Source organism: Peromyscus maniculatus, chromosome 21 (assembly GCF_049852395.1).
Source record: "Peromyscus maniculatus bairdii isolate BWxNUB_F1_BW_parent chromosome 21, HU_Pman_BW_mat_3.1, whole genome shotgun sequence".
NCBI classification, from domain to species: Eukaryota; Metazoa; Chordata; class Mammalia; order Rodentia; family Cricetidae; genus Peromyscus; species Peromyscus maniculatus.
The window spans coordinates 25,630,143-25,646,225 of NC_134872.1; the positions used below are offsets into that span (position 1 = coordinate 25,630,143).

The 16,083-nt window shown below is 42.9% G+C and overlaps 1 protein-coding gene across 4 annotated transcripts in view; it reads left to right on the forward strand.

Moving 5' to 3' along the window:
* Positions 1-9,014, forward strand: part of Tet1 (tet methylcytosine dioxygenase 1) — an 83,028-nt gene extending 74,014 nt beyond the window's left edge. For all 4 annotated transcript variants that reach the window (XM_076557159.1, XM_076557160.1, XM_076557162.1 and 1 more), the window contains exon 12: positions 208-9,014. In XM_076557159.1, coding sequence (XP_076413274.1) covers positions 208-1,070 — 863 coding nt within the window. In that variant the 3' untranslated portion in view covers positions 1,071-9,014. The remainder of the gene's footprint in view (positions 1-207) is intronic.
* Positions 9,015-16,083: the final 7,069 nt, after the last annotated feature.

The window sequence follows — 16,083 nt, forward strand, 5'->3', positions numbered from 1 at the left end:
CACAGCCAAGTGATAGAGTGCTTGCCTCCCCAGGGGCTAACACCAGGAGGCAGAAAAAGCATTTAAAACTAATTTGTAACAACCAACAAGTAACAACATAGCTGATGTTTGTATTCATATTTGTTGTAACTTTCTGTTCAGGAGCTGATAGTGAGAGATTGCAACCCAGAGTTAAAACTGAAACCACGCCCCGTTTTATTTTTAAAGGTTCAGACAACACTAAAAACTACTCATCAGCCTCAACTACGCCTCACCCAGTGAAGGAAGAATCTCCAGACCTCTGTCCCACCCAGGCTCCCTCCGTGAAAACAGCTACCTGTACGTACAATAAACCAGCCTCAGGTGGGTCCTCTGAAGCAAGTAGCGTTCCCCAGTGCACAATGCCTTCTGGAACACACAGTGGTGCTAATGCAGCTGCTGGCGAATGCCCTGGCATTGTCCAGCCTGGGGACCCGTCTTTCCCCAGAGCAGATGCCTCTGGTCTTGCTGATCCGCTCACTAGTCCGTCGTCTGAGCAGCTAACTTCTAATCAGTCCCTCAGCTGTCCTCAGGAACCGGCTTCCGGTCCGGTGGAAGACGCGCAGCGCTCTGGCGCCGAGGAGCCTGTCTCCGATGACCTGTCCTCCGACGAGGATAATAACAGTGCTCAGATTGATGAGTTTTGGTCGGACAGTGAGGAGGTCTACTTTGATCCTAGCTATGGTGGAGTGGCCATAGCCCCCATTCACGGCTCGGTGCTGATTGAATGTGCCCGGAGAGAGCTTCACGCTACCACCTCTCTGAGTCATCCCCAGCGAGATTGTCCTTTACGTGTGGCCCTTGTATTCTACCAGCACAAAAACCTGAATAGGCCCAGGCATGGTTTTGACCTCAACAGGATTAAGTATGAATCCAGAGACTTAAAAAGAAAAAAGTCCTTCGACCGGGAGGGTCCTGATTTATTCCGCGAAGCCAGTTTACTGTGCAAAATCCCTTCCCGTGTTGCGCCAACCTTAACCCGCGACAACATTGTCACTGTGTCCTCTTACGCTCTCACTCACGTTGCAGGACCCTACAAGGACTGGGCCTGAAGGCTTTCCTCCCATAATGCCTTTGCTGGTGCCGTGTAGTCTCTACGGTGCTGTTTAAAAGAAAGTCTCATTGTTGTTTACTGTATAATTTCACCCATTTCAGCTCGGAGGTAAAATTAAAAAAAGGGGGGGGGGAGTGCTTAACTGTGACTATATTTTGGGAATCGGTGGAAGGTATACATTTTCAGCAAAAATGCAAGTTTTATAGTTTAAAGACGTAAGGAAATATCTTGGTTAGGGGTTGACCATGATAGAATCGTAGTTCGGTGCTTCAAATTAAGCTTGTTTACTATGAAGAGGATTTTAACAGGTTCCTGCAATAAGATGTAAAAACCAAGATACACAGTGTTCACTCTATTCAGTTCCTGGTGCTTTACCACATCAATACGTGTAGTAATGAGCTGAATGATTCATGGTGCCGTCCCTCCAGCAGCTTCCGGTCATTGCTATATCATGTCTGCACATTTCTTTGAAATAAACCAATGAAATGCTTTTTCTCTTAAAATATCTCTCCTGTATAAAATAATTCTTTATTCTAGTGATGGTTGGAGGCTGTTCGTTAACTGTAAATATATCTATTTTGAAAAGCACTTTCTATTTTTAAAAGTAACTTGAAATAGTATAGTAGCAGAATCCTATTGTCTATTATGTATGCATATTTGCATACCAGAGAAGTCATTTATTTGTGTAGAGTTCCATACTGTTAAGTGCAGCCTATATTCAAATAATCTATGACTTACATTCTCTACTTATGAAATAGAGGATCTCCAAAAAATTAAATACAAAGTGCCACCAATGTCAATTTCCCCTTTTTAACTAGAAGGAAAAAAAAAAGTGTTCTCAAGTGTCTTCATGACAGATGTTTTCAAAGGGAGTAGGGACAAATTGGAATCAATAAATGCTCCCAGTGTTTCAACATGAGGAATTAGATAGTTAAGTTTTCCTTCCCAAATGAGAAGAAAATATCCTGTAGAAATAATTGAGGGGAAAAATCTATTATCTTTATTGCTTCTAGGCCAGCGTCACATGGAAAAATTTGTACTGTAAGCCAATTAAGAGCCTAACTATTCATTACACTTAACCTTTTGGGTGTAGGTTACTGATAATTTATTTGGCAACTCCAACTTCTTTAGTAATCCCCTATTTTGAAGGTCGTTCTGATTAGTGTTCCAAGGTTCTTCTCACTGTTTAAGAAAGACTCCCTAAACAAGAAACCTAGAACCAAGAGAACTTTCAGTGAAATCCAAATGCACAGGTGCTATGACATTCAAGGTATTGGATTCTTCGGAGGTACAGGAACCCTAATGGTGCTTCTCAGTTTCCGTAGGAAGCCCCCAACTACTACCACAATCTTGGTGCAAATGCAACCAGTTCCAGCAAGCTCTCTAGAGAATAACTTATTAAAATAATATATGGTGCAAAAGTTCTGCCTAAGGAAGAAGAAGGGAATGGGAAGTGTCCATTGACATTCCATTATTAACAAGTAGATTTATGCTCCTTGAATATATACAGTAGGGTAATCTGTTGACCTGATTTAGTGTTTTGTGTGCCTTAGATTTCTGTTTAAAAATGTGTCTGTTTTAAGTCTAGGGTTTTAAGTATATAAATGTGATTGTTTATTGCTTCGGCTGCTTCAGTTAAGGTATTTGTTAGTGCATACTATCAGGAATACTCCCTTGTGAAGTTACCTTTGAGGATTTGGCCTTAGCTCCCACTAAAAACTGTTTCCTTGCCATGCTCACTACTGGGTAAAATCTCCTCCTGCCTTTATTCATCCATTCATCTATCCATTTCTCCAATGCACACTTAATTGAATCTCTGGAATCGATTTGATTTTGTTTTTCCTTGAATCACTACCCAGGATGCAATCTTATAAAGACTGCTTGGGATTACTTTCTGAAGAAATAGCAAATTACCTTTTAAAAAGACATATACATTCAAACTAATTAATTTTTAATATTAAGGGTTATTCAAGATAGGGCTTCTCTGTGTAGCCCTGGCTGTCCTGGATCTTGGTCTGTAAACCAAGCTGGCTTGGAACTCAAAGAGATCCATCCACCTGCCTTTGCCTCCCGAGTGCTGGGCTAAAGGTGTGTGCCACCATGCCTGGCTCAAGAATGGTCTTTTCTTATGAAACAACAAAATAAATTGGTTTGAGATGACAGTCACTTAACTTTCTTTCTGCGCCTCTGTTGTTTTACTATAACTACAAATTCCTTTTCTTTAACCCTATTTCTGAAGCTCAGGTTAAGGCTGCTCGTGATGTGAACACTGAACGCTTTGTCGTATAGAACCTCCATGGTAGCCCACCTGACGCTTTCTGAGACTGGGTCTTCATAAAGTAGTCCTGGCTTTCCTGTAACTCACATGGTCGGCCAGGCTAGCCTACAATTCACAGAAATCTGCCTGCCCCTGCCTCTGCTGGGATTAAAGCTGTGCTCCACCCCCCTCCAAGATGTCTTGTTTGTGTCGTGCTTGTCATCCTCACGGATATCCATATCCCGTTTCCACTCTTCTACATGGTACTAAAGAGACCATGTCATAAATTCCACTCAAATGTATTGTTGGGACATGAGGCTGATAGAGGTAAATTTTTGCAATGTGTTCACATCTTACATTACCTCCCAAATGTAATCATTGCATTTGGGAGACTTAGAAGAACTTCATTAGGTGAGAGCTGCAAGCCGTTCACCCTCTTACAGAGCTGAATGGATAGCCCTGTGGACCTGACTTGATTCACACGAGCTAAAGTACTTTCGAGTACTTCTACTCCTTAACATTTCACAATAGCAAGTGCAAAACTAACCCCAGATTGGTCACATATGTTGAGACTTCTTTGTGGGATAAAGCTATGACATCTTTCACCAATTGTGGGCATATTTGAATGTGCCCGCTACGGTGTATGCAGTCTTTGATACAAAGTTGCCTTCAGTTAACACCGCTCACTGCATGAGAATCATTTTGAGTCTAGATTTAATACAACTGAATTTTCATCTTCACTAGTAACTATAAGAAATATGAGGAGAAAAAAAAAGATACTGTAGTGGATCTCACTGCGGTAGAAGTCATAAAGCTCAGCCTCTGTGCCCACAGCCCAGATGGCACCCATCAGCTCGTAATTGCTTGAAGGCTGCTCCGTTCTTAGAACTGTACAAAACAAACTTTAATTTTCTCACCCAGAGAGTACTGTATTATGCAGAACTCTCCTTATTTTTGTACAAGTCAAAAATAAAACAGCTTTCTGTCCTCGAGGGAGGTTCAGAGCAGGAAAAGTAATGGTTTAAACTAGGTCAAGAATCCCTTGGCTATCAATAGCCTGGGCTTTGTGTGGAGAAATTAGCTGACATTTACCTATGACTCTAGCCTATTCGCTTTCCTGTAAATATGGCAGTCTTTGCCATTCTCTTCTGGAACCTAGTGTTAGGAATACTTTGGCTTTAAGGAGCGGCTGGTGAAACAGTTGAGAACAGCATATTTTCATTGTATATACTCCCTAGTGGTGGATACACAATCCCTTCCCGCCCCTCACCTAATTGAGTGCCAGCAGTTAATTGTGATGTGGCCATCTTTGTCACGGGAATGCTGGTTTATTGTGCATAGCGCCCCTGAACTTGTTACTACAGTGTGGCATATTGAGCCCTGTGGTGTAGTCATTGCTTGGTTGTGTAAGACATCTAGGTCTGTTCAAATGAAGTGGGTGTTGCATATTGTATTTCTCATAGCATTAGGAAATGAATAATGCCGATCCTGTTGTCAGGAGGACCATTCAGAAGAGTCAGTGAGTCCTCCTACAAAACTTGATTCTGTATATTTTCTTACAAAGTGTGAAGACTCCTGAGCATGTTTTTCTTTGTGTAATGGGAGATGGGCTTCTGTATTATGTTGTAGATAGAGCTGGACTTTTAGAGTTTCGTGGTCTTGTGTAGGCAGTCTTGAACTATGGCTGAGGGTGTTGAGAACTTCTTTTTCCCTTTCTTTTTCTCTTGAAACTGGGTCTCACCATGCAGCCCTGGCCAGTCTAGAACTCAGGAGACATAGGCCAAGCTGGCCTTGAACCTGACAGAGGTTCCTCCTGCCTCTGCCTCTGACTATACCCCTGCTGGTTTCTATAGTTCTGGGAACTGAACCCAGGGCCTTGAGTGTGATAGGGAAGCACTCTTATCAACCTTCCCACCATAGGGGAACTTGGATCTGTTTTGTTTGTTATAGGGAATCATGTCTACAAAACCTTAGCGTGTTACTGAGGTTTTTTTCTGGAATTTCTACCTTAGATATCTCCTTTCTTATTTGCTAGGGAACAGACACAGGACACCCTGCCCAGATATTGTACCTTTGTATTGGCCCCAGTTCTTTTCCCAGACAACCAGTTTGCTCAAACTACGTTATTCATAATATCAAGTTGACCTTGAGGCCCCATTGTGTTCAAAATTACCTTGTGGCAGTCTGTAATGTCTCTAGCTTCGAAGTGACTTATTCCTTTTGCACCTTCTGATTTCCTCATGATAAAAAACCCGCTGCTCTGTGTGGATTCTGGCTCCATCACCCAGCTCATCCCTTATGCAAATACATCTGGTTCATTTGAGTTGCCACACAGATTCTCACTCCTCTGCCTTCCTTTTTGAGACATTATCTCATTATGTAGTCCAGGCTGGCCTTCAACTCTGTTTTGCCTCAGCATCTTCTAAGATGTGTCACGAAGCCCCACACCCAGCTTGGCTCAAATCTGTAACCCCAACTGTCTGAGGGACTGAGGCAGGCTGATAGAAAAACCACACGAACAGGGAACAGAGCTGCAGAGAGCTGAATGCTGAAGTGCTTGCCTACCGAGCTGGAATCCCTCTGGGTCCAATTCCCAGGGTTGCAGAATGGATCAAGAACATGCGTGCACAACTTTTCAGTTAGGGGTAAATACAATTTAAATATAAGTTAAATATGCCCATTCTCTTGTGTGGCTTTTCCATCTCCATCTGCTAGATTACAAATCAGCCAGGCAGTTTTAGTCACTGGGTTTTATATACAGATAGACTTTTCTTTTCCTTATCCTACAAACTTACTTGTTGATAGGAACCTGTTTCCTGAGATAAATTTACTCTTGAAATTCTTCAACTGTAATAGGTAATAATGATAGCCCTGGTATAATGGAATTAGAAACTTCTTCTCTGAAACCCCCCAGCTCAGACCTTACAGCCCATTACTACACATAATCTAGTTTCCAAAATAAATCCTTGGTGAGGAGCCACTGGCAGCTCTGGTGATGGAAGCAAGGTGCAGAAAGGGGAATTAGGCTCCCTTCAGCAACCAGAGAGAGAGGCACGTGCCAAGCTCAAAACCAAGAAGTACCTGTAGTATTTCTTATCTGCTCTCTTCAAATTTTAACTGGAAATGGATGCTTAAATCAAGGTAATACTTTGAAAATAAATAGGACATTAACAAAATAATAAGCATCTAGCCCTCGGTGTGGTCCACACACCTGTAACTTCAGTTCGTGGGGAGATAGGGGCAGTAGGATTTTAGGTTTAAGGCCAACCTCAGCTACACGAGATCCTGTCTTATGGACCGCTTTGTACAACTTTTTCTCCCTGATATTGAAGCTTAGAAAACACAGTTCTCTTTTAGAGATCACTGCAAGCAACAGGAAAGGCCAGTAGCTAACTCCATGTCACATGGCAAGTGAAGGACTAGAAGTGATGCGGTGGTTATGAGTGTTTTGCCTCCGTGTACGTGTGTCACGTGTTCGGGGCCCATCGAGGCCAGTAGCGTCCCCAGGAACTGGAGTTAGGTTGTTGGGAGCTGCCATCTCGGTGCTGGAAATCTAACCAAGGTCCTCTGGAAGAGTAACAAGTGCTCTTAACCAGTGAGTCAGTCACCCAGGAATGAAAGGCTCTCCAGCTGCCAAGAACTCTATGTAGTTAGGCAGGAAAAACTGAATTAGGGTGTTACTGAATAGAGCTAGCAGAAGAATATGAAAATTATTTATAAAACATGTTTCTTAGCAATTTTGTCTCCATTGTTTAACTACCTGTTGTCATTCCCATGTTAAAGGTCTCCTCATTCTCTTTTGTGCTTTAAAGGTTAGGTTTATGATTTATATTTTGCTGTGTGTGTGTGTGTGTGTGTGTGTGTGTGTGTGTGTGTGTGTGTTTAAGGCAGGTTCACAATATAACTCTAGCTGACCTGGAAAATTCTATATAGCCCAGGACCAAATTCTATGATCCCTAGGTGCAGGGAGTGTATGTGTGAACCACCCTATTCAGTGATCAAAAGCATAGAGAATATCCCTTTACTATTAATAGAAAGACAAAATACATTTTCCACCAAGTAATTTTTTAATTATATTAAGTAGGACTTTTAAAGCCCCTCACAATCAAAGTTTAATATATTTGTTTAAATATACTGAAATGAAGGTTTCTTGAAGGAAATGGTGCTAGCTGAACATTTTAGTTCCTAGCCCTTTGTTATAAATATGTGAAATTATTATCTCTAACAGGTTGTATTGTCTCTAGATTCGTCTTGTTGGAGTGTGTGTGTGTGTGTGTGTGTGTGTGTGTGTGTGTGTGTGTGTTCCTTCCACTTCCTTTGTAGCCATATAAATCTCTGGAGCAAATATACCTTTACCTAGAAAGTTAAGAATACTGAGATGTATTTGTAAAATTTCTAGTAATCTCCCTATAGGTTATTTTACTGACCTCTCTATATGGAAGTAGCATATTTTGACTATTGTGATTACATTCTTTGGCACAAAAAAACAGTGTGTCTTTGGGTTTGGGGGAACAGGCCAAGTAACCTTGACTATTCAAGTGAGACCTCCTCTTAAGTTGGCGAGTCTTCTTTCCAGCACCTGTTTTGTGCTCTGATGAAATGGCTTGCTGTATTTGACTTTACAAACACAGCTCCTAGGAAAGATTGAATATTTTTATTGCAATGTATGGTCATATTTTTTTTAGCCTTTATGGAGTTAACATTGTGATAGGTGCTTTAAGAGAAATATTTTTCCAGAAATGGTTTTATAGCTAAAACTATGGGCAGCTTTTGCATTGTGATGTATGGGTCGATGGTTATATTTGGGTTACTAGGAAATTTTGAGGTGTTCCCTAAGGAGAAAGCTGTACGATCCCATGGCAGAGAGATCAACATGAATTTCTAGTTTGATCATAACGTAAGTTAACATGCATGTCATTAGCTTAGTTTGCAGGAATCAGCAGAATGCTTATCATTGGTGGGATTAAAACATTTCGGTCACGTTCTTCACCATATACAGCAGTGCTGAATTTCCTCTAGGCACATAATCATTTCCCCGAGATAAGGCCTTGCCGCCTAACTCTTGGAATATGTTTACTGTTGCCTTTCAGCAGTTGCCATCCTGCCGTTGTGTATCACTAATTGAAGTTTTTATTATAGAAAATGCTGTTCAGATTCCAAAAACTATTTGATTTGGTTCTTCACCTATGAGGGGACAGTTACAGAAAGCACTTCATCACATTCAAGGGAAAGAGAATCTTATAACCGTGATGGTTTTAGTACATGATCAATACTGAGTCCTCTGCACAGAATGGAACACTTCCTAGCAGTACTTGAATACTTGTGAGTTGGAATTGCATGTTACTTGAAAGATCTAATTAAGCTAAATTTTTGGTGCACAGCGGTTGTACATGATTTCATGTTTATGTAGCAGAATACATTGAAATGTACTAGTATTGAAATATAAATGTAAAAATAGTTGTGGAAATTGTCTTATATTTTCCTTATGTCTCATTTGTTTAAAGCATAAATTTTCTTTTATTGTTCTAACTAAATAAGGAGAAATGAATACTGTAATTGAAAATATATTTTAAATCTTTTTGTCATGTGTTTTTTTTTTTTTTTAAGCTATTGCAAAGTGTATCATTCCTGATTATACAGAACTTTGTGGGTGGTATAAAATAAATTTTATACTTCTATTTTGCACCTGGTGGTCTAATTTTTCTTTGCTCTTCATAATCTTATTTAAAAATATAGCTACCATTTCCATTTTAATTACAAAAGACTTATGGTTTAAGCAAACAGATCATGTTTAAGCAGAAAATCAGTGCTATGTGCTACATTGGAAGACATGCTAAGCATACCCAAAGCTCCAACCCATAGAACCCAAAAAAAGGGTTGTTTTAATTTTTATGTGCCTGAGTGTTTTGCCTGTATATACCGTCTGTGCACCAAGTGTATGCCCCTGGAGGCACTCTAGTGGGCAGGCCCCTCCTGCGAGGACCTCTAACTGCCAGGTTCCATCCCCAGAACACTCTTAAATTCCCTAACTGCTGGACCCTGCCTCCACCCTGCAGAGCAAAAAGCCCAATCTCTGGACATGAAATTCCACCCTGAAAAGTTCTATCCCCTTCCCAAGAAGCTCTATATAAGCCCTCTATCCTGTTCAGTTTGCTGCTGTTTCTTGCTCAAGCAGAGGCAGCCCCCCTGCTGGGTTTTTCCCCTCCCAATAAATCTCTTGTGTGGGGTTTGTTGTGTGGTGTGACTTTGTGGTATTCCTTGGCTTCCGGCTGCCCATCCAATCTGCAATGGTTATTTTTGGTGCCGTGACCCAGAGAGGCTCTCCTAGTGCCTGCATCTCCCCTCATGGTCAAAGCAGTACTGGGACACTGTCCCTCATCTCCAGTCCACCCTCAACAGACTCATCTGGCTCACCGATCGCTCAGCACCCCATCCACCAGAATCAAATAGGTAAGTTTTCCTTTCGGTCTGTAGAAGTGACCATTGAGTCTCCAGCACCCATCTAGTACTCTTGGAATCAGGCTGCAGTGACCTTTTCCCTCACCTCGCTCATCCTTGGGAACTCAGCACTCCAGGCCCTCCCATTCCCCTTTGGGATGCCTCTTAGAAAACCTCCACCCTCTCCACCTGACACCCCACCTGAAGGGCACTAAATTTACTTGCTTTTGCAATCAAATTTGTCTTCAATACCCCTTAGATAATCAATCCAAAGGGCCGCCTAATGGCACCTTAGATCCTATTCTTACTTGGGACCCTTACAAATACTGTGAGCAACCGGGGAAATGGAAAGAGATTTCCCTAATCCCTTACTTCCGCTCCAAGCCCTGTTTGTCTAGTCTCCCCACCCCCACACACTGCGAAAATGTCCTGGCTTTTAAGTTACCATAGATGGATCTGTAAGTTTGTTGCAGATTGGGAGCTAGGAGCAGACCTAGCAGGATCTGGAGGAAGCAATGGAGTAGACGAGCTGCAGCATGCACACACTCCTCTCTGGCTGGTGCTTCTCTCAGCTCCTTCCTGTGGTGTCCCCTGTCTGTGTCCAGAGTTCAAAACTTCCTATCTTAGGCCTTCTTTGATGGCTTACTGGATTCAGTTTGACTGGGATTCAGGTGTCTTTCAAGTATGGGTGGCCCTGGACCATTGTTCTATGCTATCCCACTTCAGTTGAAAGTTGGCTTTAGCCAGGCTGTGGTGGTGCACGCCTTTAATCCCAGCACTCAGGAGGCAGAGGCAGGCGGATCTGTTCTGAGGGTCTAAGAAAGTGTTCTCTGAGGATGTGAATGCTTAAGTAAGTTTTAAAGGTATAGCAAAGTGTCATGTAAATCAAAGTTCTGAAGGTCTAAGAAAGTGTTTTGTTCTGGAGGTAAAAGTGATTTCAGGCATGTACTTGAAAGTCCTGAAGGTATAACAGAGTGATTTAGAGTGATGGAAAATGTGTCAGATTTCTTTCTTTTCCCTCTATGCTCTTGTGAAATCTATATTTAACGGTTCAACCAGACCACTCGCACGGTGGAGGCTGGAGATTGCTCATCAGCAGGTTGCCAGAAAGAGATAGTTATTCCTGTGACACCTAAATCAACTTCTAAAACACCTGTCCTCTATTCCTTCTTTCTCTATGATGAAACTAGAGATCACCATGAACATCGTCCAGATGTAGTCTGCCCTTAACAGTCATATAAAAGTAAGATCAGACAACTTCAGACAGATCTTCAAAAAAAAAAAACCGTAAGAAACAGCTTGATGCCTCCAGCCAGTGGATCATTAATAGTCCAATATAGAACTGAATGCTACCTTTCTCAGCCCTTCTTTTTCTTCTTTTCTTAATCCTACTAGTCGTACCCTGCCTTATAAACTTCTTGTCTAGATTTCTTCAACAGATCCAAGAGATTTCTAACCAGACTTTTAACCAGTTACTATGACAGGATTACCAGCCCCTAGCTACGGCGCCAGAGACCTGAAGCACCTGGTTACATCCTGATGATGATCAAGATTGCCCAAAGAACCTCAAACCCCTGATTTAGCAGGAAGTATTCTAATGATAACAGCGCCCCCTTTCCTGTGACCTGATTGTTTATTAATAATAATAATAAAAAAGGAGGGGAATGTAAGCCCCTTAAGCCAGTCCTGTGGCCAGGTTCACCCCCCAAGGACCTCTAATTGCCAGGTTCCACCCACCGAGTACTCTAACTGCTGGACCCTGCCCCCTGCAGAGTTTGTCCAATCTCTGGACATGAATTCCCACCAATCTCCACCATGGAAAGTTCCACCCTGAAAAGTTCCACCTCCTTCCCAAGAAGCTCTATATAAGCCCTCTATCCTGTTCAGTTTGCTGCAGTTTCTTGCCCAAACAGAGGCAGCCACCCTCCTGGGTTTTTTCCTCCCAATAAATTTCTTGTGTGAAGTTTGTTGTGCAGCGTGACTTTGTGGTATTCCTTGGCTTCCAGCTGCCAGGATACCTTTCCATCCGAGCTGCAAGGCTTACACCAAGTGTATGCCTGGTGCCTATAGAAGTCGGAAGAGGGCATTCAATTCCCTCTAGCAATAGTCCTTTCTGCATATAAATGCACCTAGTCTTTTTTTTTTTTTTTTTTTTTTTTCTCGAGACAGGGTTTCTCTGTGTAGCTTTGCGCCTTTGTGGGACTCACTTGGTAGCCCAGGCTGGCCTCGAACTCACAGAGATCCGCCTGGCTCTGCCTCCCGAGTGCTGGGATTAAAGGCGTGCGCCACCACTGCCCGGCTAAATGCACCTAATCTTCAATTTGAAAATAGGCATAGAAAAGTTAAATCACACTGACCGGTGGTGGCTCACGCCTTTAATCCCAGCACTCTGGAGGCAAGGTCAGACAGGTTGCTGAGTTTGAGACCAGCCTGGTCTAGAGTGAATTCCAGAACAGCCAGGATTATACAGAAAAACACTGTCTTAAAAAAAACAAAATAGCGTGTGTCGAGGGAGAGCCAGGATTGAACCTATGCCATGATGCCTTAGCTTCAGCTTTCCTCACCTTTCCTGTATTTTTTTCTGAGACCAGATCATGCTGTGCATAGTTCAGGCTGCTGGCTTTGAACTTAAATCCTGTAGCATTATCCAGAGTGCTAGGTTTACTGGCCTGTACCACCAGGGTACTCACTCCCCAAACACACCCCATGCTGCATGTGTGTCTCTTTCTTTTCTCCCCTGTAGAGAATCAAATCCAAAGAATCAAATCCAAAGCCTCGAACTTACCAAGTTCTCTTAGTACTGAGCTACAGTCTTAACATGCTCCCCTACCTGGGAGAGTGTGTGTGTGTGTGTGTGTGTGTGTGTGTGTGTGTGTGTGTGTGTGTAAATGAAAGTGAGAAGCGAAAGGATGGCAGCTCTGCTTCCTCAACTGGACCTGAGGTAGTATCTCACATATTGATTGTACCAGGCATTGAACCCAAGGCCTCTTTGTGCTCCCCAGGTACTCCGTCACTGAATTACTCCCTCAGCCCCTTTCCAGTTTATTTTTACGACAGTTTCACTACATTAACCAGGGCTGGCCTTTCGATCGCCCTGCCTCCTCCCAAGTTCCTGGCATTATGAGTGTGCTCCACCATGGCCAGCCTTAGAATTTCTCTAGCTTTCAGCAGAATGATACAATGGAGTTACTACGCCAAGATTCTCAGGATTCTACGAAACAAAAACTAGATCCTTTTTAAAGACAAAATGTTACTTTTTCTCTTTCCTTAGTTGTGTGTCTGTCTATATGTCTGTCTGGTTTTGTGTGTGTGTGTGTGTGTGTGTGTGCGCGCGCGCTGGACTTGAACTCAAGGGGATCTTTCCTCAGCCTTCTAATTTCTGAGATTTACTTTTTATTTTATTTTATTTTTTTTTGGTTTTTCGAGACAGGGTTTCTCTGCGTAGCTTTGCGCCTTTCCTGGAGCTCACTTGGTAGCCCAGGCTGGCCTCGAACTCACGGAGATCCGCCTGGCTCTGCCTCCCGAGTGCTGGGATTAAAGGCGTGCGCCACCACCGCCCGGCCTAATTTCTGAGATTTACAAGCATGACCGCCTGTGCCCAGGCCTACATATAAATTGTTTCATGGGAATGGGATGGCCTGGCGCTCTCTCTAGAGTTCATGGTTGCTTAGTTATTGACTCTGCCTTCTTAGATGGTAAAGCAAAATTTCCTTGGCCAAGGACTAGAACACGTTTCCATCTTCTGATCCTGGATTTTCCAAATGTTCAATGGCCTGCGACTAGATCCCCAATTTTGACAGGCAAAGCTGAGCCCAGAACTGCAGCTGCCTTTCTCAGTTTGACCTTCGACCCTCTCCAATCATCCTTGTAGTCCTTTTCTTCCAATCACGTCTGTTCGCAAGTGGTGACAAGCATTTTCTTCCTGGTGAAAAGACTTTGGCTGTTATGGTTTGTAGGATCTCTGAGTTTGAGGCCTGCCTGGTCTACAGAGCAAGTTCCAGGACAGCCAAAGCTACAAAAGAAACCCTACCTTGAAAACCAAAGAAAAAAATGTAAATAACACTCTGGGCCCACATCTAGGCACCCAGGATCCGTGAGCTCTCTAAGTATTGTTGATTGAATATCTGCCCTCCAGGCACAAAATTCATATATTGACATCCTAAGCACTATTAATGATCTTTAATGGTTGAACCTTCAAAAGATTACAATGTTAAAGATAAAAAACATTGACCTTATTAAAGAAGCTCCAGCCGGGCGGTAGTGGCACACACCTTTAATCCCAGCACTCAGGAGGCAGAGGCAGGAGGATCTCTGTGAGTTCAAGGCCATCCTGGTCTACAGGGCGAGATCCAGGACAGGCTCCAAAGCTACATGGAAAAACCCTGTCTCAAAAAAACCAAAACCAAAACAAACTAACAAACAAAAAGCCTCTTTGTGTGATTTATTTGGGAGCTGGGTGGCGGGCCCCCAAAAGAGCAAAAACACCACCACCAATGTACGTACAACACGTGTGTTCCTGCACATAGGCACATACAACATGTGTGTGCCTGCACATCAGCATATACAGCCTGGGAGTAGCCGGTGCTTGGTGGAAGTCAGAGGCTGGTATCAGATTCTCTGCAACTAGAGTTACAGACAGTTGTGAGGTACCAGGTGGGAGCTGGAAATTGAACCCAGGTCCTCTGCAAGAGCAACAGAGACTCTTAACCACTGAGCCAACTCTTTAGCCCCTGATCTCAGACTTTCCATCTCCAAGAACTGGAGAAATAGCACCAATCATTTTAAGTTTGATTAAGACTCAAACTGGCGAAGAAAGCGAGAACCTGTGGGAATATTCAGACTTCAAAGGGGGGAGAAAAACAAAAAACAAAAAACACCCACAACTATGAGTGACCGCCACTCACTCGTTATCAGCCTGCTGGCGGCTGGCACAGGAAGATCACTGGAGCCTGTGACCTGACATCGAGCCTCAGCAGCACGAGGAGACCTTACCAAGAGCGAGCACTGGGGGTGCAGTCCAGGTGGTAGGGTGCTAGGTGTCACTTTGTTAGCGCATAAATGGAGCATGGTGACACACACACCTGCAGTCCTAGCACCTGGAAGACGGAGGCAGGGGGATCAAAGGTTAAAGCTCACTGTCTGCTCTATAAAGTGAGTCAAGGTTGCCATGGCTGCAGGAGATTCTGTCTACAAAACGAAACATGGGGTTGGGCATTTAGCTCAGGGGTAGAGCACTTGCCTAGCAAGCGCAAGGCCCTGGGTTCAGATCTCAGCTCCAAAAAAAAAGAAAGAACAACCAAGATGGTTCAGTGGGTAGAGGATCTTCCTGCCAAGCCTGAGCAAGGTCAAAATTCAATCCCTAGAACACATATGATGTTAGGAGAGAACCAGTTCCCAGAAGTTGTCCTCTCATCCCCACATGTATTCTGTATGAATACATGTGCGCGTGCACACACACACACACACACACACACACACACACACACACACATACCTCACACAATAAATAAATACTTTTTTGAAAGATTGTGGATTATTAAAAAAAAAAATAAGACTGGGGGCCTGGAGAGATGGCTCAGAGGTTAAGAGCACCGACTGCTCTTCCAGAGGTCCTGAGTTCAATTCCCAGCACCCACATGGTGGCTCACAACCATCTGTAATGAGATCTGGCGCCCTCTTCTGTGTACATAATAAATAAATCTTTTAAAAAAATAAATAAAAGACTGTCAGAGTACTCATACTTTTCAAAATGCAATTAAAAGTGCCTGGGAATGGTGTGAACACATACAGTCAGGTCAATTGAGTAAAACTGGAAGTCCACAATTACTCTCATATGTGTACACAGTCAAGTGTCTTTTAACAACGTGCAGAACAAGGTATTTAACAGAAGAATTCACCATTAAATAGTTGGTGCTGAGGAAACTTGGTTTTTACATGGAAATCAATTGCACTGGATTTTTTTAACTCATGCACAAAATTAATTTGAAATGGATCAATTGGATTTATGTTTCTCCTTTGGAAATCAATTGCTAACTTTTGTGTATAGTGACTTCTTTTACTGTTTTATTAATAAATAACTCTTGGAAGTCAGATAATAGGGTTTAAACCTGATAGGTCCCCAGAGCAACAGAGAAAATGATCAGCCAACCCTACTCTCCATCTTCCCAGATCAAAAAAGCCCGAGAACCTTTCCAAGGCTCTCTTTATTCCTCCCTGTGTCTATCTTCATCAGGGTTGGCCAGAAAACTCTATGGTTTATTCTGGCCATCTGAATGTGGACTCTTATCTCTGAACTAAGTTTTAACTCCATTGGTGG